Consider the following 24376-nt stretch of genomic DNA (forward strand, 5'->3'; position numbering starts at 1 on the left):
AGACACACTTTTGCTTCCTGTGCAACAACATGAGGTGAATAGTGGGAAGAAAGACGCACATACAATGAGGAGATGGCTGCTAACCTTATTAGAGTGTGTGTTGGTAGGGGGTAGGGTTTGTGTTGCTGCTGCTGGTGGTGGTGGTGGTGGTGGGGAGGGAGGGCAAACCAGCATGAGGGCAGGCAGGATTCACAAAAGGACAGGATGTTGTTGATTTGTACCGAAAGCACATGCAGGAAATGAGTGTGAATTTCCTTTCTCTTTGACATCCTAGTTTGGGCGCCTGTGTGTGTGTGTGTGTGTGCGTTTGCTGGTGCCCCCCCAACCCTTTTGCTGCACCTCCCTTCCCGACGCCCTCCTTCTGATAGGGGCTTTTAACCAGTCTTTGGTTGCATACATCACCATGGCAATGACAACACCTCCAAATTGGGATTATTGCTTTTTGGACAAAGACACTTTGAAGGAGAAAGTGCATTATTTGTATCAGGATCAATGTAGGTCTTGCATGGAAGTTGAAGGACAGAAGCAATCAACCCCCTGTTGAAAAGTCAAGTCTTGTTGATTTGTTTTTATGTAAATATTAATAATGTGCTGATGGTTGTTTCGACTTCGTTAATTGAATGAGGCAATTAAGGTTGTCATTCCATTACTGTTATTCCAAATGTATAATGGAACGCTTTAAGTTTGTTATAGATAGACTTAGATTATACCAAAAGTTTACACCATACGTATATATCTTTTGGAATTTTGGCCAAAAAGTTCAACCTCGGGTTCTCTGGAGCAGAACAAAATCTCTTAAAGACATATGTTGTAGTTCGATACTTGCAGATGCAGCGTGTACGCAGTAAACGTGACATCATTCAAGCAGCGCAGCTGCCTGTTGGACATGACTCGACATGGAGCGCTCGTTTCAGTGTTGATGTCTTGTTGGCGTGATCATCCAGGAGCACTATGTACGCACGGGGGAAAGGGCCTCTGTGTCTCTCCGGGCCTGATTCCGCGGCCCCCCTCACCCCAAATTCCGTCCCTTCTCTTCCCATCCTATCCCATCCCAAGACACCCACCCTCCACCCCACCCCACCGCTCCTTCCGGCCACATCTGCTCACCACGGCTGAGAGTCTCGGGGTCATAACGGACAGCTCCATCTGCTCCTGGAACATATTTTCTATGACATGGATTTTGCACTCTAATTCAACTGAGGAATAAACATAACACTCCACCCAAATTGAACCACACAAATTGCAGTCTTTGTCAGCCTCTCAAAACAATAAGCAGGTCATTTCCCCTGTGTGTGTGTCTGTGTGTGTGTGTGTTTGTGAGCACACATTAGGTGACAGTGCTTTTAATGCAAATGAGCGCAATGGCCGCTCACAGTTCACATCAAAAGCTTCCTGTGGCAAGTTCGGCCTTCCTTCTGCAATACGCATCTCTCACCATTAAACCTTTTGAAAGTGCATTTCACGCCATGTCGCTGTTTGTCAATCACCACAAAGAAACATCTGATGGGGCAGAATAGACAAGCTTGAGCACGGGGTTGCAAACTTTTCAAATGTCCCTCATAATGTTAATAACAACTAAACACTTAGTTTTGATTAGTTCCAGTGTTTAGTTACCAGTGCGCTAGCGTGCCGATTAGCACTATCGCAATTGGCAGTTTCTCGGAATCTCGATTCCGCAGCTCTTTTGGCGAACCCTGGTTCCTCTTTCAAATAAATCCCGCGAACTGTGCTCCGAAAAACAGTCATTTGAAATGTCAGTCCCGGTTTAAAGCACACCATGTTCCGCACAAAACTAGCAATTAAAAAAGACAGGCCCATTTTGAAAAAAAAAAAAAAAAAACATTCGCCAATGCCACATGCGCATACAAACACAAAAAAAGTTATTTACTGACCCTGAGTTTGCAAGTTGGCTAAGTTTGCTTCCTCTAAATATTTGTGTTGTACTGGGACATTTAGCAATGTGTTCTGCCTTTTCTTGGATGATCATCTTATTTCTATTAGTTGCTGGGTCAGTTTCACTGATTATTCTATTTTATTCATTTGATCTGAGAGCATCAATGTGGTTAAAATATTTCATATGAATGTCAAAAAATATTTTCTACATTTTTTTCCTCCCCAAATATCATCACCTTGTTAAAGTAATGTCATATTTAGACTTTAAAATATGTGCTTATTATTTTATTACCTGGCATAACATTCCTATATAATTATTTTCGTCTAATGTTTATTGTTTGTGACATGTTGTGACCGACATGAGCACACAGTGGGATTAAGCTAAAAGCAGCTCTGTAGTAAAGTCTTTCGTTTGCCCATCGTAAAAGAGGCGTATTTCGAGGCTAGGTAGCTTTAACTCCTCAAATATTGACTTCCTTCCTTTGCGGCCCGCCTGCTCGGGAGGTGTGTTTGTGTGCTCTGGAGTTAGGCGAGGTGTGTAACGGGGGGTCTGAGTGTCCAAAGTCATCAGAATAAAAGAACTGCATGGCTTTTGACCCGCCCTGAATGCAACACAATGGGATTTTGTGCATGGGAAGCGGTTATAATTAGTCAAATAAATACTCACTCGAATGGTGATAGAAAAAAAATTAATCTACAAAGTGCCCTTAAAGTTAAATGTTAAACCTTTTGCTTCTTATTTGAGTTCCTAACGGAAATCATTATTGTTTAATCTTGTTTGACGTCTGAGACCAAGAAATTAGAAATCCCTACTTTTGGGCCAACCACGACTCTTCTGGTTTCTTTATACTGCCGCCATGATGGGAAAACATTGAAAGCCAAATATAAGTTGACGGGGAAGAGGTGGGGGGTCATTTTTAGTAAGTGTGTGGGTTTATATTTAGAAGGACATGAATCAGCCATCTTTTCACTTCACCGCCACTGTTTGTTTCCACACACAGCCTGGGTAGCCGTGACCGCTGAGGTCAGGCAGACTATATTTTCAAGCCTGTGACCTCCATGTTGACAAGCTTGTACCCGGCCGAAATGTTCTTACGCACCAAAACGGTGTGTCGTCCTCAGCTGCCAATGTACTGCTTTCCCTGACCCCTGAACTGCCGCAGTGCTAACACTTCTAAAATAGGTAGTTATTGATTTCAATTAGATTTGTTCTTTTTAGAAGGACAGTAAAAACTTGATGTACGTTATGATATATTGTGCTGAGCTATCATCACACAATTTTGTTCATCGGTATCAAGGAAGTCCTCATATTGTACAATACTATAATAGTCCAAAGTAATAAAAACAGTGACATGGCAATAAAAACCTAGCTTGAGCAGTGTAAATAATAGAAGTATTGTATTTGACGAGGCGTCCATGTTTTCCACTGTCCAGCCTCGGGTTGATATTATGTTTAATTTAAGGCATGCAATTAGTGTGTAGCCAGGTCTGCTTCTGTCTGGATCACTACTAGTAAATTGTGTTTTTGTGTCTGGCTGTGTGTGTCTCTGTGTGCTTGTGTGAGTGTGTTTGTTGAGTTTGATGTTAGACAGCAACACCGGACGGGCTGCGGCCCGCACTACTCGGAGCTTGAACCACACAAACACACGCAAGCACGCACGCACACAAGCGGGAAGGGAAAATGAAAACACATTAGCGTTGGTTTGAGGCTTGTCATACATACAAGTACATAAATAGCAAAGTACAACCAACAGGCCGCAAAATACACAGTCAAACTAATAACCGTGCCAAACGAAGAAGTTTGGAGCAAAAATGTCTTTATTGTGTGTTTAGGATTTTTTAAATTCGTCTATGCGTGTGTGTGTGTGTGACAAACTTGGAATGCTCAGAATGCCAGCGTCGCCGAGGGCCCGTGAGGCAACGGCCCTCGTGGCACGTCACGCTTTAGCGTTCGCTTGCCCCCTAAGGGTCGGAGTGCAGTCGGGGTCTTGTCACTTCTCTGAAGAAAAGTTCAAGGGTCAACGTTCCTCCCCTTAGCCCCGGCTGGGGGGTTACTTCCCACTCAGACCGTGAAGTTGTGTGTGTGGGGGGGGGGTCGCCTTTGAGCAAAACATTTTTAGATGAAAAGAACTGAAAGGGATTTTGAGTTGTTTGACGTGGCATGAGGTCATCTGCTCGCCTTCAAGGCGACCCTGATGCTTAAAAGTGGCCCATTATCGACATAATTAAAAAACATTCAGTATGATTCTGTTTTATTTTGACATTAAACTTGAACTGGAAGAGGTTTTTTTTAGTTTTTGCTAAAATGTTGAAGGCTTTTATTCACAGAATACATGCATACTATATGTGCATAAGTGGACACAAGCTCAAATCAGGAAGAAATAGAGTCAGGCACACTCCAAGAGGGATGAGAGCTGCTGAGATGAGGACTGCCTGTTCGCACCACTAAACTAAGCAAAATAAGATTTGACTGCACGTGCGTTCCTTCATTTTGACACATCACAATAGGACAACGTGACTTGGGAGGATGTGGCTCAAACGTGACTCCCGTGAGTCAGCGCCTCTTTTGTTGTGACCGACGATGAGGTGGCAAGTTTTCATACTGAGGGGGGAAAAAAAAAATCAAGCCCCAGGATATGAATCAGAATCTGATTCACTATGCATAGAGGAGACAATAAACGACTTGTGGTTATTTTTACATGACAATGCTCAACTAAGATGATTCATTTCAGCTCTTGGAGGTCAATTTGTGATGATTACTGTGTAGTCGGATGACGTTTATGTCGGTCCTCCATTCTATTCCTGAAAAGCATTTGTTATATTTCCGACTTCATAATATCCACGTGACTATGGATTAGGTACACCAGCTTCAAATAATGACATCCTGTGTCAAAAATGTCGACTTTCCAAAAAGCTAATAATGCTCACTAATGCTGTCAAGGTATGAATTTCCTGATGATCTATCGTTTCTTTTTCTGACCTGAAGCGTTGACATATGACCTCTCCCTTTCTCCATCTCACGTCCGCATCCACATTTTGTTTAATTGAGGCCCCCCGGATTTTTAGCAGATTAGCCTGGGCTTTTCCCAGGTGAACGTGTGTGTGCGTGTTGAAGCAGAGAGGGGAAGTGAACTCTTTGATCAGGCTAATGAGCTGCCACCTCTTCCTCCAGGGCCTGCAGGGTTGCACGGACACCTGAAAAAACACACACCGAGACCATGCGTTGTAGCGCCCACGCACAATGCGGCACACCCGCATCCTGCCGCCATTATCCCCCGGTCACCCCCCGCCAGTCACCTCTATCCAAGTGTCAGTCACACCCTCACTTCACCTCCAGTGCCCCCACTGCTAGCTAACAGTAGGCTAAACCCTCACAATGGCCGAGCCACCCACCTACTGTCGTGCCCCCCTGCCTATATCCCCTTTCTCACGTGATGGTGCCAACCCTCGATTGCCAGGCCTTCGTCTCGGTGCAATGAAGTCATACAAATGCAGGGTGGGAGGCGACCACCATGTCAAATTTCAATCTAAAAAAAATAGAAAAAATAACCTAAAGCTAAAACAAATTTAAAAAAAACAAGTTTTTTGTATACAAACTAAATAAAAACACTCCAGAAAACAAATTGAATAAGAAAAAACGAACTCAAATGAAAATTATAAGCCTGATCCCAATCAACACGTTTAATTTTCTTCAGTATGTGATACTTTGTGGCCAAAAAGTCAATAAACAAAGTGTCATAGAGCAATTTAGCTTTACCGCCTTTACCTTTCAATCACGACCCCTTATTGACATTTCACCACAGGAAGTGTTGCCTTTTGTGGAAGTGACAAAGTGTAACTCATCAGTGATTGGATGAAAACACATACATGGCGACGAATGGCAAAAAAAAACTCTTGAGAGTCTCCGCACAAAGGAGTTGTAAACAGTAGATAAGATAAAACAGTTGGTTCCTGTTTTCTTTATCCGTCTATTTACTGATATTTATTATCTAATTACTTGGAAGTCTAGTAGATCCTCATTTAATTGCTCAAAAACGGTCATAAAAAAAACACTTGGCATTTCATTTATTCTGGTTTTATAAGAAAGGTGATGCTTCAAGCATACAATTCTTTTATTTATTTAGTTCAGTCAGTAGTTGATTTGCTTTTGGAGTCTATGAGTCTTTGTGTTTTGGCTTGATGACTTCACATCAACACTATGGTAGCATTATGCTACCACCATGCCGCAATTGCTTCCAGTCCATTTCTGGTTCTATGACATTCTTCCTTTTTGCCATCATTGGTATTGATGTTGTCACACCCACAAAAAAGCCTCAGAAAAAGCATTACACTTGATTTACTGCGTGTAGATGTTTACTAAGTAGTGGACGTCCTGTCTGGAAAGCATCACCCCACCCCACCCCGCCCCCGCCAATCACTGACAAACTCTCCAATATGTCCCTTGCATGCAAGGCCGCATCACACTCATCTGCATCATTTCAATAGCTTGTTATCACAGATGTCTCCATGTTATTTATAGCTGTCGAATGGAACAACACACTCTCATAGGCATGTTACTGGAAAGCCAACCCGCCCAAAAAGTTTCAGAGGTGGAAGAAGAAATGTGTGATGATCCCGATTTTAGAAAAGTCCAGCAAAAAGTCAGCAATCCAATGAAACGTGTCTATATTTAAGTTTATGACTGTTTTTCAAATTTTGTAATATAACTTTATTTGACTTTTAATGTTGATTGATTCTGCACTGTATAAAAAAATGGAACCACTTGGAAGGCAACCAGGAACGGCTTGTGTCCCACTTTGGAAGTTTTACTGTTGATATTTTTCCCTTCACTCAACTAGCTCATACCATATTATAGCCTTGTGTGTGTTTGTGTGTGTGTGTGCGTGTGCATTGGGGAATGGTGGTGTCTCAGCACGCACACAGGATGTTTTCACAGTGATCACTTTGGACAGGGTGATTTACATCCTCTGAGACCGCCTTGAGAAGACACACACGCACACACACACACACATACGGATGACTTCCTACCATCACATCACTTCAAGCACATTACATTGACTTCCATTCATTTCCTGAAGCCTTAACTCTAATCCTCACCTTAACCCAAGTTGAACTCGAGCTAATATCAGGGCCTTGTCCGCTCATTCAGGCACACACGCATGCACGCTGGAACTTCAAAGTCCAAAAAAGCGGAAGTGGTGGCTGGCAAGAAAACTGGTTGATGATCAAACTGGTTTAGCAGGCCTTGTGATAATGTTTGTGTAGTGAGTTCGTCCCACGAGTGTGTTTCACATCTTCAAGCCAGACTATGCTTCCGCTCGATTCTCCATGTGATGAGGCTGTTGGTCAAATGCTCCTGTCCAATTTCCACATTGAAAATAGGAGCACATGAATTCATGAGGATAAGCGGTGTGGATAATGGATGGATGTCAAAATGTCGCAAATGTTATCATTGACTATAGGAACATCAAACATTTATTTGTTCCCTCGTCTGTAAATTACTACCATACATTGATGTTCTCCATCACAGGACCCCCCCCCCTTGATAGAACGTCCCCATTCTTCCCGTTGTTTTCTGGTGCAGGTGAAAAGGATCCTGGGAACAGTTGGATTCCTCTTTTCCAAGAGCGTCTCATTGCTCACAGTTCAAAACAGAACAAAGATCTTCTCTGTGTGGGAACGCTCGGGAGAAACCCAAGCCACACTGTAATGGCCCCGGTGTAACAAGTGAATCAACCGGATACGTATGTACGTGGGAGATGAGACTCCCATTTGCTGGAGCCCAAATGTGAATTTATGCCATTTTGTGGCTCCTCTTGGGTCCCTGTTAGTTTTGGTAAAAAAAGAAGTGCTAAGGTTCTCCTGTTTGGAAAATTTTCCATCACATCTCGGACCAGGATTGGCATCGACCTTGAAGTTGACCAATACCCAAAATGAGCTGACGTGGAATGTATTCAATATTTCTTTCTGATCTGAAGTTTGCACCAACTCTAATCCATAACAGTTTGTTGGTAGTGATTCTTCACCATCATGGACATCGTTGAATGGTTGACTGACAGAAGGACAGTAGAAGTAATGGCTGGAAACAGACAAAAGTACATCCGTGGGCCCAACAGTAGTCTGTTCGGAAGCTTTGCTGGTCCTCCAGGATGAAAAAGTAGCACTGGCAATGTGGTCTGGAATGGCTATTTTGCAACAGTGAAATAGCAGACTATGGTCTACAAGGAAAACTTGGAAGACACTAAGAGCGTCTACCTGCAATATATGATGCACTTTTATGATGGCAAGTTAACAAACTTGACTGGAAAGTGGTAGAGAATGACGGATGAGGATACTTCCTTCAAGAGAAAGGTTTTCTCATCACCTCGGGGTTTGGCAGGAGAGCGAGAAGTCAAAAGCCAGGCTGACTCCCAGCCAGCGTGTCAAAGCTTTGTATTCTTTCGTTACGAACCCTCGCATCCCAGATCATGTGTTTGAAAGAAAGCAGATGTTTGGAGCAAAGCGGATTCATGGCTTCAACAGGTGGCCAGAGACATGCCTGTGCGTTTATCACAGGGTGGGACGTAACAAACATATGGACCAAAACAGGATCCCTTGCCTTTGAGACTTGAGGCAAACTTGTCTCTTAAATATCAGAACATCTTATCGTTAACGGGTATCGTGCTACCGAAAGCACACCGCGTTCTTTATCTACTCGAAAGACGCCAAACGTCTGAGAGGCAGCTCAGAACATCTGCCAACCTGACTCTGGCGACGGCCGAGAGGATGTTTGAAGCTCTTCTGCTGAAGTCATTAGTAGCTTTCTGGACACAAACGTTCCAGCTGGATCGTACGAGCGTCAAAAATCTGAAGTTTCGGATTGGGACGCAAAGATTTGGGGATCTTTATGGACAACCGTGACTTGTTCCTGACGTGGTAGAGCAGCCACAGGAAGAAGCGATACATTCTCTCGTAACAATTTGACAGTCCATTGACAAAGAGAGACAATTAACAATCCTCTGAAGAAAACGACACAAGTGGACACACACACTCAGTTAATACATAAATTATGGAAGGTGCACTTCCTTCCATAAACATCAGCTTGAGTGCAGCAGGCTAAAGCCACAAACCCTTTTCCATAAAAGATTTACCTAAGGGAGAAAAAAGCCCAAATTCCTGCACAGGTGCCAGAAAGAGTTCAGTTAGTTGTTGTATGTCTTTTTGGGTTGAGCAGCAAAATATCAGATAATCAAGTATTTCAAATAAATTGTCTGAAAATCTTTCACACAGTCCTTGGATGTATTCCATTTCCATCGTCTTGAACTAATCACTCCAGAGTTGCTGTGAGTTCATGTTTATATTACTTTTCAGTTCCACCCAGTTTTCTTTGCGTGAATCTGCTTTTCTCCATAAAATGAATTTTCCTTTAATTCAAACTCTATAATGAAACTGCATTAGCTGTTGATCACCTGTTGACTTCCACCACCAGTGATGGCCTCTGTTTCAATGGACCAAAACTGGTCATATTTTATTTTGGCTAAAAAAATCATACTAGAAAAATAGCTGCCTTACTGTGCGTGCAAATCAGTGAAGACCTTCATCTAATATAAAACTGACTGAAGGCAAAAAAGGGGCCGAGATCCACGTTGTAGCAAATTAAGGTTACATGTCCGGAGGTGGGACGGAAGCTGCTCAAGCAAAAGTGGAAATAGCAGCAAAGTAGATGAGTGGAAAGCAAAGCTCAGAGGCGAATCAAGCAGTCGTCCGGTGATCATTTTACAGGCTGAGAGGAAGTGTTCATGCAGAGGGAAAGGAGCCAGACAAATGAGTTGAATGAGGCCTAAGTGGGCGGTGGAGCTGGCCCATTACTCCAAGCCTTGGAATATAATTTCAGCCCTCAATCTACTATTTACTTCCAAATTAACAAAAAAAAAAAATCCCTTAGGAACAGTAATAATAATAGTAAGTTTTGCAGCACTACAAAGCTTCACTTGCCCCATAGCTTGTGCAAAAAAAAAAAAAAAATGCTGTAAGAAACAAAAATATTTTCATGTACTCCTAAATAAATATTGAATCATCCATCATTGCTTAAAACACATCTGGACAAGATGCTCGCCATAAAGGTGTCATGTGCTGACATGACAGTTACGGTCAATAAAATCCACAATGTTTGGACTGTTAATTCCGGATGTTGATCAGTCGTGATTATATATATTATTTGCAAACACAGGAAGAAGAATATGACCCAGATGCTCATTGGTTGACGAATCTCTCAGCCGCCACCTTTTTGCACATGGACATCAGGGACACATGCATCCACATTCCAAATGCCCCCCCCCCCCCCCCTTCCTTGTCAGCATTGACACCGTTGCACATTTCGACACTTCTTCAGAATTCTCCAAAGTGTTTTTAATCCTTGAGATCTCATGCAGGACTCATACAAAGTTCAACATCAGAGTAAAAGCCAACGAGGTGTGCCGGAGATGACAAAGAACCTCAAAATGTTTAGCCACGCTTCGCTGTGGAGCAGGTTCAAAACAGTTTGGCTGAGTCCCCCTGAGGGCTCAAATGCTTGCGTCCGTGGTTTACCAGTCCAGTCCTTCCTATTTCTCACGTTCTGTCACGATTTTCTACTGATGAAAGGTTTACAGCCTTGGAGGAGTTGAATGGCGATCTCCAACCGGGCCAGTCGGAGTCAGCGTTGGGGGGGGGGGGGGGGGGGGGCACCTATTGCAGAGATGGCTTAATTTGTCTCTAAATAGTTGTTTTTTTCGAGATATTTTCGTAGTTTGTTTTTAGTTTGCCCTATAAAAACGTATGGCTTTTACCATATGTTGTCATTTATGGTTTTGAAAAAAAAAATCCACCTGTTGCTGAACCCAACCACTAATTCATAAAAAGATATTAAATATATGACTATAATACATATTATATTTAGGGATATCCTTTTTCCCCCAGACAATACGAGTATCAACTATTTAGTAGTCACCGATACCATGCACCGACACCACTAATACTTTTATACATAAATCCCCCCCCCCCAAAAAAACATTGACACATAATTTAAGGTCTGCTCACTGGCGCACAGTAGTACGGTGAAACTCCCAAAAATTGCAAATCGCATTTAGTGTATCTGAATCCATTTGTATGCCTGTGCGTGTGTGTTTTGTGGGGTCCTGCGAGCAAGGCCCCCGCCCGGTATCCAGCGGAGGAATGCAGCGCTCTCTTGAAAAGTAGTTATCAGCTAATGAGAATTCCACTCGGAGCAGGAAGGAAGGGCTTAGAATGCGTGTCCCTCAGCGAATTGGGGCGAATGTTAATCACGATGCACGCGCACATACAGATTTGTGCGTGCAGGGATGTGCGGAGCTTGACTTGCTATGAATGGATGAATGTAAAAATAAGGATATTTTGCATGGTAACTATGCTAAACCAATTGATGAAAGTCGTTAAGCTGCCACTGTACTTGAGGTGCTCCACTCTTCCACCTTGTCTGAGTTCTGAAAGCCAAACGAGATAAATGCAGCGATTTAGCTACCCCCCCCCCCCTCCTCGCCCCCAGCCAGCCTGTCCCTCAGCTTTCTCCTTGAGTTTTTTCATAAGCTATTATTTATGTCTGACAGACCTCCTCCAGACAAATGGCTGCCATATGGAGAAGAAGACAGCGAGGTAAACGCGGACGCAAGGGCAGGAAGGAAAGAAAGAAAACTGGTAGTCGTCGTCTGGCGAATTGTTGCGAGATGCTTTCAGGCGCCGTGCGAGCTGTGTCAGAATGACCTACTGGTGTGCGTCAATGGAGATATCATTATTGTCTTCTTTGGGAAGAGCTACGGCTCCTGTGGGCTGTCAGACGCCACTTATAGGCATCCCTGCAGCCCACAGGAACACATGATCCTGCTTAAGCGTGTCATATGCGCCGTACATTGAGTCCAACGTTCACTGCATCATCTTGAGATGGCCTTCTTAAAATCTGAAGTTCTTGAATGGGTGAAGGAAAATCTTTATCGAACGAGGGACCTGACTTTTTTGAAAGCTTCAAATTGTTTACAGCTTGGCAAAATAATAATACACAACTGCAAATTACAATAAATAAAATTGTCTCCGATAATCACAACTGAGTTTGTAATTATGTAAAGGCAGATTTTATTTGTTTTGTGCTAGAATATACCTGACTGCATGTTTTTGAACTGGGCTCTCAAAAATAAGACATTGGTTGCGTGGGATGATACATTGAAGATGAGCGTAAACTGATATTTTGGTAACTTTCTCTGCTTGCAATAATCTCAAAGAAAACAGGGCATCTAGGGAGTCTTTAGCATCTCCAATGTCCCCTGAAGTCCAGATGTTCTGTCCGGCCTCACTATCTTGACAAAACAATGACAATACATGTGGAAATGTTGTAGCGGCCAATACATCATCTCTAATCGTGGTTAAAGACGTGTAACATAAGATCATCTTGAATACTGCACAGGGACTTCGTCGTACAACACGCGGTCCTTTTGTCTGTGGGTGTGTTTATGTGCGTCGGTGGGTGATGCTGTTTTGGTTAGCAACAGGGTTTGGACTGGCCAGATTATTCTTCTGCTCTCATGCAAGACTTTCCAGCGCTCGTCCCTTTTTTTTTTTTTTCTCCCCGTTGCCTCTGACCTCCCTCCCTAATCTGGAAGCATCCACGCAAGGGTGGTGTTTATTTTTCTGGGGATACTGTAGATTCCCCCTAAATGTTATTCTTTTCAAATCCAGCCTCTTGTTCTTCACGGGCTCTCGAGAGTCAAGTCTTCCTGTCAGAATAAAAGTGTCTCTTATGTTTAGTCCCTCAGGGAGCAGCTGGCCAGCCAGCTAATCCTCCACAGGGCCTTCTCCGCCTCCTCCTCCTCCTCCTCCACCTCCTCCTTCCTCAATCTCCCTTCCTCCCTCCCTTCCTGCCTTCCTTCCTTCCTCTCCCCATGTCTTGTGTAATAGCTCCCTTGTTCCCGCTGGACAAAACAGCACCTTTGTGGCCTCTTTCTCCGCAGCTCTCTAACCCCCTTCACACGCGTTCACACACCAGCTCGGTCTGTCCCTCAAGTCGGAACCATGAAACTCTTTTTCAAAAAGCAAGAGTAGGGATATTGTAAACAGCAGGGTTTTGGGCCGGGCCCGGCCGGGCTCAGAGTCCAGCCGAGCAGAGAGGCAGGCCTTTGTTATGAACGGGATTAGTTGGTGAGGTCTGGGGAAGGTTGCCACCTCCAACACCACATAGCTACACCACCCACACTAGCGCCACCTACTTTCATTCGCACCATACTCACTTCCCACACTTGATGAAGCAAATGCTTGCTCATATATGCACTTTCAGGCTGCAGCTCTGAAATGGAAATAAGAAGAATGTATTTGTTATGAATATTTTTCCGCAATGTTGTTTTGGTCAAAATGCCTTAAAAGCACATGTGGGAAGCATTGCCATCACTCCAGAGTCCGAGAATGACAAAACGTGATGGAGGTTCGGCTTCGCTCCTTGATGAGCGCTATCAAATGCCTTTTGGAGGCCTTTTCTCACAGGCGTCATCCGTAGCTGTCTTTAACGCTGAACTTTCCGTTCACCAGCAGCCTCTCTCTGTCTCCTGTGGTGTGTTTGCATGCTTTGAACATATCAAACTGTTCCTTTGAACACCGCAGTCATAAAAAAAACGTCCTTTGATGGTCTTGTCACTTTATACAATAGCACTCTTGCTGCTATCCAAAACGCCAGACGGATGTGACCACACCTCTTCAAGATGTACATAGTGACCAACAGATGGAGGTGGTCTGCTTTGGTACCTTAAGGGGCCCCTTTACACAAGATGGTTTTCATCACAAATGGAGATTAAAAAAAAAAAGTGGCGGCCATGTTGGTAGGGGCGACTTTTCCATCAAATGCATGGAATACATGGCGGCCATCAGAGCAGGGGTGGACGTACCGCCAAAGGTGATGATGTAAAGAAAAATTCACTGAAGTCTTTTGCACATCCCTTATGGCCGGTCTCCCCCATCCACTGGCGTACCCCCCCGACGGAAGACTTGTGGATGTGGCACAAAAGCCATCACGGATTGTTCCGCCTGGCTGATCGCTCTCTTTCATCCGCTCAAATAAAGGCTTGATTCACATAGTCCGTGATATGATGTCATATTTATTCACATGGAGGCAGTTTGGCATTTTTATGAACGAGCATGCCGATGGTGGATGTTGTGCCAACACTATTAGTATGATCCTCAGGTGTTACCAGGGAAACAAGGCTATATTTAGTCATACGCTGACACTCTCTCTCACACACAGATAAATGCATGCCGTTGTGGTTCCTCACTTCCTCTTGATATTCCATTCACTGATTTTTGTGTCAGGATAGATGTATTGCGGTCGATGATGCAAGCACTTTTGAGGGTAACCCCGATCAGGAAGCACACAAAGGCCACATGAGAGCGTGTAGGAGAAGGTCGGAACCTTCTCGGTGTCGTGTGACGGTGCCTTCCGCCCACCATCTGATCCAGTGATGCTATAAATAGCGCGGAGGGATCCATTTATAGCTCAATGCCACATTGTGATGCCGAGCGGACGACATGTCTCAGTCAATGGCGCTGCTGGAAAATGCAATTATGTGTTTCTCTGAAAGGGTTCATGTGTGTTGTTGGTTCACCTTGGATGTTAACACAAGCTTTGTTAGGTTTTATTTGGGATCAGAGTCAAATTATGAATCAGATGGATGGATGGATGGGTGGATGGATGGATATGATTTCTGCCCAACCCCTGTAAGCTAACATTGAAGGGTAAATTGTCATTGTTTTCTTGGCCTAAGCAAAATAATGATGATGCAAATCCTATTAGTCTTTCTATTGTCCTAGTGGGGCTCGTTGGCTGATTGCTCATTTTCCCACTGTAAACGAGTGGAAAATGCCATGGCCTCTTCCCATTCTGTGCCCTTATGGCCCATGATGACGTGCGGTGGTGCATATTTTTCTATGCATCAACACGTGGGAATTATAGCAAGCTTCCTTTTACAGCTTTATTGCAAAATGAAACAACACACTTAGCGTGTTTTGTGCCGCTTCCTGTGCAGACATTTAGACTACCTGGGATTGTGCGTGTGTGTATAGACATACTTGTGTGTGAGCGTGAGAGCGATATTGCATCCTTATAGTTCACGGCAACACAAACTGGTACATTGTCATCTTATATCAGATATGATGCCATATTCCCCTCATTTAAAATAGTTCTCTGGTGTCTTAAAAGTCTTGTTGAAATTGTTTTATCTCATGCAAATGAGTCCCCCCTCCTTCCTGCTGAACCAGTGCAGAGTAAGGGGGGGCGTTACCATGGCGACGTTGCTACAACGCAAGCAGGTACTAGGGTGGTAGTTCTAATTGGAAAGAAAACAGGTCATAATAGGTGGATTGTATTTTCAAATTTGGAGGCAGCATTTCATTTTACTATAATAGATTGCCTTGTTGAACCCATGCGTATTACGGTTTATCGTTCCCAGCCAGACTGGCTCAGCACTTGATGACGTGCATATTTTCCTGCCATTGTTTCTCCTCCAAGCACTTATCGTACACAATTCACTCAGGGTGATGAATTATCCTATGAACTTGTATTTGTGTTTCTATTTCCACCCATCCGTGACGTTAATCCTGGTTATTTTGGGGATTTGTATTGTCCACTGAAGGTTAAGTATAGCTTTTTGTTACATGATAGAAGCGTGTTTAGATTTTTTTGTTTTCTGTATTCCAAGCATAATGACTATCAGCTATATTTAGCTGACGTTATTTTTGTAATATTGCAACATTTTTTCCTGCTTAATTCTGTCCTTCATTTTGTAATATTGTGCTATTTTTCCAATGAAATTGAAACCTTATCTTCAAAGTTCTGACTTTATCATTAGTCGAGAAGTGAGTGGACTGTCAGTCCTGATAATGCGCGTGTGTCCGTCATGTGTGAGTAATAAAAGCCAGCGGCGCGTTTATTTCCTCAACCTGACCTCCTTTCGCAGAGCAAGCCTAACTGGATTAAAACACCCTCCGCAGCGAAGGTCTGTTTTTAACGCATGCCATGTTAAGTGTGTGTCGTTATGTGACTGACGGCCACAGCTTGTGCGAGTGTGTGTGTGTGTGTTGTCACAGGAAGTCAACATGGTCTATGATGTCATCCGCTGCCCTTTATTTGGCTTATCTTTCTTTTGGCTTTATCTTTTTTTTTCTTCCGCTCTCCAGTCTGTCATCCTTTCCTCAACCCCCACCTGCTCTCTCCCCATTGCCACCCCTCCTCCTCCTCCTCCTCCTCTTCCTTCTTGCAGACCTCCACCCCCACTCTTTGGGCCCACAGGAGATGATAAGGTGATGTCATACCTCCGCTTCCTGGGGTTGTGAGTAACTGTACACGGTGGGCCTTGGTAACCTCGGCCATGGTACGTGTGCATGTGTAAAATTAGTGTTGCCAGTAAACCTGAACTGAATAAGTAGGTCAGGGTCAAGGGTGACAGATGAAAATGCAAAAAAAGTCATAAGCACAATACAATATGGAGAACCCTTATTAGAGCTTTACAAAATGCATGAAATAGATGGAATAGTAAATAGATGAGACAAACAAGCGTCCGTCATTTGTCTTCCCAGAAGTTAGGAGCACACACACACACTTGTCATGTGGGCTCCACCTCACCACCATCTGCAACCACACCGCCTCGCTTTCCTCAGGCATTGGCAAGCAAATCGCTCGTACTCCAAAATAAAGCACACACATTTTTACCGAACCACGAGGCCCATTCTTTTTAATTTTTCATTTTAAACCCCAAGCTTCTTTTGAATTTGGCCCTCTGCTTCAATGATCTCAGTATTTGGAGCATCTGTTCTTCACTTAATAAATAGTGTGAGGACATTATTATTTTTTGGGCTATCTAATAGTACAGACATGCTATTTTATTTGAACGGGCAGTTTTGCGGCGTTCATTTTTAGTCAAATTACACACACTGAATTTGTGGGAGGGGAGAACGGGCAGGAGAAAAGAACTAAACCCCTGCCAAAAAAAAAAAAAAATGGGGGAGGACAGATTTCCTGGTCCCGTCAGTCGCGTAAGACCCCGGCGGCAGCACCGAGCCGTAAAATAACATTGAGAGTGTGCCCGGAGCGCTTCCTTTGGAAATGAGACAGAAAAGCATGCCGGTGCTGCTGCAGCACTTTGAAGCCAGGGAGCTGTCCCCCTCCGACAAGAATAGAGTGGCGTTCAGCATGGATGCCCCACTTGAAAGCAGCCAGCAGCAGTTGTTTTAAACTCGTCTGCTCGCCTCGGCCCGGCCTGGCCCGAGTCGGCCGACTTGCTGTGTGGAAGTTCAAAACAACTGGATGATTTTTTTTTTTTTAAACATAATCTTGTTTAGTTTCCATACGAGCACAAGTAGTTACTTGAGTGCTTGTCAATACTAAATATTGATTAATTTTCTAGTTAGTGCCTTCTTTTAAATTCATCTGAATAGTCATGCTAATGTTGGTGCTGCTGTTTTGGTTAGCAACAGAGTTCAAACGCTAATTACTTCAACACCTTTAAATACTGTGCAGGTTTTTTTTCTGCAGCGTGGTGTTTTGTTAGCAACAAGGCTCAAATGAGTTCAAAATTCAAATGACCACATAGCGTAAGATGATTTTGAAAACCCGTTCACAACATCCTACACTTGAATTCATCTTACAGACTATTTACTTCCCTTTGTAGGTGCTGCTGTTTTTCTTTGCAACAGGCTTATTTAACTTTTTATTGACCGTGTGTGAACCATGGCGTTCATAAACCGAGAAAAAAGGGAGTGGTCCATTTGGATAGAAACGTTTATTAGTCTCTGTGTGTGTGTGCTGTTTGAGGAAATGTACTGTAAGCACCACTTGTATCACTTCCTGATGTTCTTTTGTCACCTCCTCCCCTCCAGACAATGGAGCACTTCAAAAGGTTTGCATTAGACATTCCTCTGGACAATTATAGTTGCTTCTCGAGTCAACACACATACACACACGAGGATGTGGCCTAAAACGAGCCAGGAAGTAAAGCTATAAAAAAAGGTGGGAGCAGTGACATGGTCAGGGCCACAGTCAAACAGTTGCGGCCGATCCGGGACGTGTGGAATGAGAGCTATTTGCCTTAAATAGCTCTGTTTAGTGATCTATGTTTCCTTTTGCTTTTCATGTTGTCAATGACAGGAAAGGGGAAATGGAAGAGATAAGAGGTTCAAGTCGGACGTCTCTTTCCCAGAAAGGAGACGCTGGGGAAAAAAGGGGGCGTCGTGGCTTTGCTTACGCACTGGCGGGCCAAAATAGGACTTGTTCCATGGAAAGGGAATTTGGCCTTTTTGCATCATATCCTGTCGAAAAATGGGCTCATCACAGGCTCAATCGTGTTTTACGAGATGACTCTTCTGTCTTTTTGTGCATGACGTTGTGTGCACGCTTATGCAAGCGCTTTCACATACCTTAGCAGGTAACCGAAGTAGCTGCTCAAAATAGACCCTAACTTACATGTTTTTTTTTTTTCTTGCTTCTTACTGAAGACAAATAATGGTAATAATATAGCAATATAATAAAATAATACTGTATATCATACAATATGTATATTAAATGACAAATAACTAATAAGAAAATGTCAACAGTCAACACCAAGCTAGGTTAACCTGAATCCGTTTTGGTCACACCAAATTATTTTAAATATTTGGGTATACGAAACTAACCAGATTGGTTACGTAATTGATTAGAGGTTTGACCAAATGTTGTTCCTATTTCCAGCAGTACCGCAGGGCTCGCAAAGCTGTTCTAGATGGTTAAGGGAATACAATGGAAGCTGAAATCTGGCGTTGTTTTTGGCCGACTTTTCCTTTGTTTTGCTTGGTGCAGCCAAGCCTCAGCTCGGATACTTTGCGGAGCCATTTTATGCCATTGCGGCATCAACCAGTGTTCTGCTGCTCAATTCCCCCCCCCCCCCCCCCCCCCCCCCCCCCCCCCCCCCAAAAAAAAAAAAACTCTCATTGGGTTTATAGACTCCCACAATGCTTTGCTTGCATGACCTCCACAAGGAGGCAACTTGTTGATCGTGTTATTACTCACGCACTCTAAAATCAAGAACCATAGTGATGTTGAATCATACCTGGCCCTAGTTGTCTTCCTCATCTCTTCAGACCTCACGACTCGGCAATCAAAAGTTCTGAGTCAGCATTTTTTTAGGTTGAGGATCAGCTGTCGGATACGCAGCCCCCTGTTTCCGCTAGTGTGTGTATGTGTGCCTGCAGAGAACAGAGTGACCTTTTTAATCCCCATCACTAATCAGGTCATTATGCGTCCACAATGTGTGGCAAATTATCTGATTTGCCCGAATACAACATTGCTTTTGTAGTGTTTGGAATTTATAATAGGCTTTAGTTACATATGCCTAGGAAGTTTTTAATTCTATTTTTAATATCCATTCCTTTTCTATATTATGGTCACGGGGGAGCTGGAAGCTATCCCAGATGATTTTTTGTGAAAGTCTGGGGGCACCCTATACTGCTTACCAGCCACTTGCATAAAGAGAATAAATTTGTATCCTTTCAATGTCTTTGCATGGCTCCTACTCTAATCCACATTTCTTTTCTTCTGTAGCCTATTTATTCATTTTACAATGAACTAAAACAGTTTCTGCGGTTGAACATGTTGAACATTTACAACCCCAGATAAATGTCCTAGTACACTGTGAAGTTTGTATTAATATTTATGATGGTAGTGGTTGAGAAAATATGAACATAATAAGTAGTACATTGAAATATAGACATTTAAATGTGCACAGAAAATATATTTTTTAAAAGACTAACTGAGAGGAGAGCCGGATGAATTGCATAGGGGATGAGGAGCAAAGCAAAAAGACAGACGTTGGAGGAGATGCAGGCAGGAAGGGCAAATAAAGAAAGATGGAAATGAGGAAAGAGAGAGGAGTAACAGATGAGTGAATGTCCGTGTGTGTGTGTGTGTGTGTTAGAGGTTCTTGGCTGCTGTCAGGCTTCGGGACTCCCAGAGGAAGCCGGCCCTTGTTCAGTTTACAGTGTATGATTCCCTTCCTGCCCCGCGCAGACCCACAGGCCAATGGCCAACCAACACTTTGTGTGTGTGTTTGTGTGTCTGTGTGTGTGTGTGTGTGAGAGAGAGCAAGAGTGAATGTGCATGTATGTGTATTGCAGTCCTGTTCCTATGCTTGTGTGACAAAAGCCGTCAACTGTTTTTTCCATCTTTGTTGGGGCATTTTGTTAGGCGCTACGATGTGTGCGTGTGTGCGCTTGTGTGTCTTTTCAGAGAGAGGTCACAGGTTGCGTAACACTGTTAGTCGCAAGGATTGGCACATTTAGATTTTGCTTGATGACCGTATTAAAAAAAAAAAAGAGTGGCATTGGCAGATGGCCAATCGAGTGCACAAGGGGCGCTGCCCCACCATGCATGGTGGCCACCACCACACTTGATGACAAAAATAAAGAAATAAAATTAAATATTATGAAATATTTAGAAATCTATTATTAGTATTCATTACCCATGTACTATCACAAAAAGTTTGACATGCACTGTAGCTGTTTTTCAATACAATAGATAAGACCAAGGTGGGGCACAACATTCCAGTGCCCGGAACTGTCCGACGTCACTTCCCATCTTGTCATGGTGCAGTTTTGAAGAAAACACAGAGACATATGTGACAGGTTGAAGTGTGCTTTGAACATTATGTGAAAAAAGGACAAATTCTTCTTGGTTAGGACGATCCGAGGTTGTTGTCTTTGTTTGAGCTGCAGTTATCTGCACCGAATTTAGCCTTCATTGAATCCTCAGATCCAGACTTGTTGTCTCCTGACAGGAACTCACTCATTTGAGCTGTGTTAAACCGCATAAGAATGTTTGTCCTCCCCAGAAATTCATATTGTTTTGTATGCATCCATATTTGCATGAGTTCAAATGACTCTACCTGTGCAAACTTCTAGTTTGAAACCCAAAATTCTAGCCAAGTGCTTGACTGCAGGAGAAGTTCATCTGAGTTGAAATTTAGATCTGTGCTCCCCTCTTGTGGCTACATGTAAATTGCAACAATAAGAAACGTGTCCTGACATGTTAGAAAAGGGGGCAGCGTTTGAAACTTGACAATATAACACCTAAGAGCGTAATTATTTATTGACATTCACAACCGTATAAAATATAACGTGAAAGTTAATCGTATTAACGTTTTGTGAGTATAAATCATTTTCAGAAAAATAAAAATATTAAAAAAGAATTAATAGTGTTATACATTATTTTTTAAAATGGACTCATCCAAATAAATGTAGCTTTTTATAGTGTTACAGACAATGTCACATTATTTGGAGGTGGGGGGGGGGGGTGCTATTGTGCTCCAGGTTTCATGTTTTATTGATTCATTTTTTTTTTTTTTTTGCAAGGCTCCCAAATGTCAACGTTGCAAGCGTCTGGCTGATCCTGTGGTTGAGTTTCACCTGCGCCATAACTCTCGTCCGCCGACCTTGGCAGGAAGAAGACGGCCTTCTGTGTCAGATCCGCCTTGGGGCCCGCTTTAATTTTTCCGTTCTTCTTGATCGCCACGTACCACTCGTATTTTCGTGACCGATATGTGTTGTAGTGGTTCTCCTCGTATTTCTCCAGAAAGTAACACTCATCGTTGAGCGTCAGCTGCAACACAGAGGAGGATAGCACTTATTCGTCATGACAGCATGTCGTGACTCAACTGTCAACTGACCTTTGTGATAATTTATATATTCATATCTTTACATTATTTTATACACAGTGGAACTGTCCTATTTTTTTTTATATATATATATGATATTAATCACAATATAAGTTATTTAACTGGTTCTTTTATCACAAACAAGATATTGGCTTGTACTTCCGCCTTCATCAGTGTTGGAAGTACAAGCCGAAACATGTCAGATAATTCAACCTAAATATCTTGTTTGTGATAAAAGAACCAGTTAAATAATTGACAAGTGAAAACAAAATGAACATAGTACAACTACAATATAAGTTCATTTGAATGATTACAATATAATTGCAATTTTTGATAGTGTTATTTAACTTTAGTTCGAGTTGAAACTTACTGATCCATAGAGACGTCCTTTCTTGTTCATGGCCAGGTACCTTTTGGCGTGCTCACCCATCACCACGACCTCGCCCACATTTGTAGCCTGCAGCCTCAGGATGTCTACGTAGCACATATGACATTTTGCATATTGTGTTATAGTGGACAGATTTGATCAAGTAACAGTTAACATAAATCTTCTGCGTCGATCAAAAGCCTCAGTTAAATTACTTATTTTAAATCAATTTGTAATCAAGAAGTAGCGTTGAGTTTCAGAAAGGCTGATAAGGCCTTTTTAGAAAAATAAAAATGATTATATTGCATCAAAACGTACTCACCATAGACGTCATTTTCCACCAGATCACCATTGACAGTCCCATCCTTCAGAATCCTCAGATGGTGGCCCCCACTGCAACAGTACAGCCGGGTGAGAGTGCGAGGCTCATGCCGGGACAAGTTACCCAGCGAGTTGCTCGGCAGCGTCATTACATCTCCTTCAGACATCCTCCCGAGGCTTTGAGGTTTGTGATGTGAAGCAGACGCGATGCCTTCTCCGCTCATGTTACCTGAAGAATGTTTGAGTGAGCAAGTGAGAGCGAGGAAGTTGGGTCCAAACAACTCCTTTTCTGATAGGAGCTCAGGAAATGCTTCACATGATCAAACCTGATTTCACAATTACCCAAGTAAATAAATAGAAATAGTTCCAGATGGCAGTGACGTAACTTTTGAGGGAATTCGGTAAAAGGGCCAGACAGCACCATAAACGTGAAGTGACTGATGATGTAACAGTGCGCAATACTACTTTTTAACTGAACGGAAATTCTGTATGAATTGAATCATCTGATTGCGGAATATGGAGTCATCGGTGATAATCCTTATGCAACAACTTTGCAGCACTGATAGAAGCGGTTAGGATGTAGAAACAGCAACTCAGTGGTTAACGTGAGAGGTTTGGTATTTGCTGAATAACACTCTCATAAGAAGGATAGATGGGAATAATGACAGCATAGGTCAAGAGTTCACATGTGTCAAATGGTGTGACTCAAGTGTATTTTTGTCTGATAGTATTAGTTTTCCTATTACGTTTACATTTTTTCCAATGTATAGGATTTTTTTCTGATATTTTCTCGTCCAGTCTCATTTAAATAATTATATTTTTGTCATTTTGTGCCCCCCTATTTAAAAAAATAGACGTATTGCCTCCTTACTGCCAACAGAGGACGCCAAAGAGCTACAATCAAGTTACCCTCATCCGTCAGTTCTAGCTGTCATGACGTCACCGCAACCCCCTTCAAAACAAGTGAATCCCTCTACTGAAAAAAAAAAGATCCCTTTACTGTGGGCAAAAATTATCTACTTTTCACGTAGTAAGCAATAACAATAACGTGAGTATGTGAAAGCAGCTACAAATGACTGAAGAGGGTGAGAATATTTTTGTTTTTATTATTTTTCTTATTTAGAAATATGCAATTGAGCTAAATGGACAATTTGTTTCGTCCTATATATTATCTTAACACCTTTACTGTGACTATACTGTACTGCGGGTTTTTTGGGATGGGGGGAAATGACAATTGTGTTTGCCCCCTTTCCCCCCCCATGTGTGAATCTGCAAAGGAACAACGCCCGCCCCTGGTTCCTTTAAATGTATCCGATTGCACAAGAGAGACGCCAGTCCACGAATTAGCCGTGTGGTAGGTTGACCGCGAGCTGTCGAAGCGAAGCTTTCACGCGAGTTGTGCACAATTTGGACGGCGCTCTGCTCTGTTCTGCTCCCTCCCTCCTTCATCATCGCCCCCATCGGACTGGACTATCCTCTCCGGCATGACTCGGTCGACAGGAATGCAGCACCAGTTTGCATGAGCATCTGGACGATATATTGCCATATTGGATTTATTCTGAGAACTTTTCACATTTACTCCCATTGGATGTTGCGCTTGTGTCGCGCCCAGAGAAGCGCTTGACTTGAACCGGGGTTTTGCAGAACATATTAACGCAAGGTTATGCAGGTAAGGCTTCCCCTTTTTCTCGGGTATCATTTCTCACGTTGATTACCTGTAATCGGATTTTTGCACCTCCCTTTAATAGCCGCTATAGCAGCCCACGTCAGGGATCGCTGCTGGTTCCTCCTCGGAGCTTTCATTGTTGCCGGCTCGTCCCAGCAGCTTGTGTGCAGGCAAGGGGGCGAAGATGGGACTGCCCGCCCTAGAGTTCAGTGACTGCTACCTGGATAGTCCGCAATTCAGGGAAAGACTCAAATCCCACGAACTGGAGCTGGACAAGACCAGCAAGTTTATCAAGGAGCTCATCAAGGATGGCAAGGCGCTCATCCAAGCGCTCAAAAGTAAGTTTGATGTTACGCACACTTCATGTCCATGGATACGCTTGATGACGCTCACAGGTCACAAAATTAGGAACACCCAAAATGATGC

The 24376-nt window shown here is 43.1% G+C and overlaps 2 protein-coding genes and 1 long non-coding RNA gene across 5 annotated transcripts in view; 2 read left to right on the forward strand and 1 right to left on the reverse strand.

The window, feature by feature from the left end:
* LOC125982467 (uncharacterized) overlaps window positions 1-21804 on the forward strand; it is a 39542-nt gene extending 17738 nt beyond the window's left edge. The window contains exon 4 of the long non-coding RNA XR_007486400.2: window positions 21295-21804. This is a non-coding gene — a long non-coding RNA (uncharacterized lncRNA). The remainder of the gene's footprint in view (window positions 1-21294) is intronic.
* Window positions 21014-22670, reverse strand: LOC125982465 (putative fibroblast growth factor 1). Its single transcript, XM_049743021.2, has 3 exons — window positions 22286-22670; window positions 21967-22070; window positions 21014-21541 (listed from the first exon to the last, which is right to left on the reverse strand). Exons 1-3 carry the CDS (start codon window positions 22506-22508, stop codon window positions 21263-21265), a joined length of 606 nt encoding a protein of 201 aa, XP_049598978.1. The 5' UTR covers window positions 22509-22670; the 3' UTR covers window positions 21014-21262.
* The window catches only part of LOC125982461 (rho GTPase-activating protein 26), a 42619-nt gene continuing 40563 nt past the window's right edge, over window positions 22321-24376 (forward strand). For 2 of the 3 annotated variants that reach the window (XR_007486398.1, XM_049743014.1), the window contains exons 1-4: window positions 22321-22468; window positions 23139-23247; window positions 23562-23953; window positions 24033-24288. Coding sequence is in view for 2 of the 3 variants with exons in the window: in XM_049743014.1 (XP_049598971.1) it covers window positions 24135-24288 (154 nt within the window). In the remaining variant the exon portion in view is untranslated. The remainder of the gene's footprint in view (window positions 22469-23138; window positions 23248-23561; window positions 23954-24032; window positions 24289-24376) is intronic. The other variant, XM_049743015.1, reaches the window with a different exon arrangement.

The sequence above is a fragment of the Syngnathus scovelli genome, chromosome 15 (assembly GCF_024217435.2).
Source record: "Syngnathus scovelli strain Florida chromosome 15, RoL_Ssco_1.2, whole genome shotgun sequence".
NCBI lineage: Eukaryota > Metazoa > Chordata > Actinopteri > Syngnathiformes > Syngnathidae > Syngnathus > Syngnathus scovelli.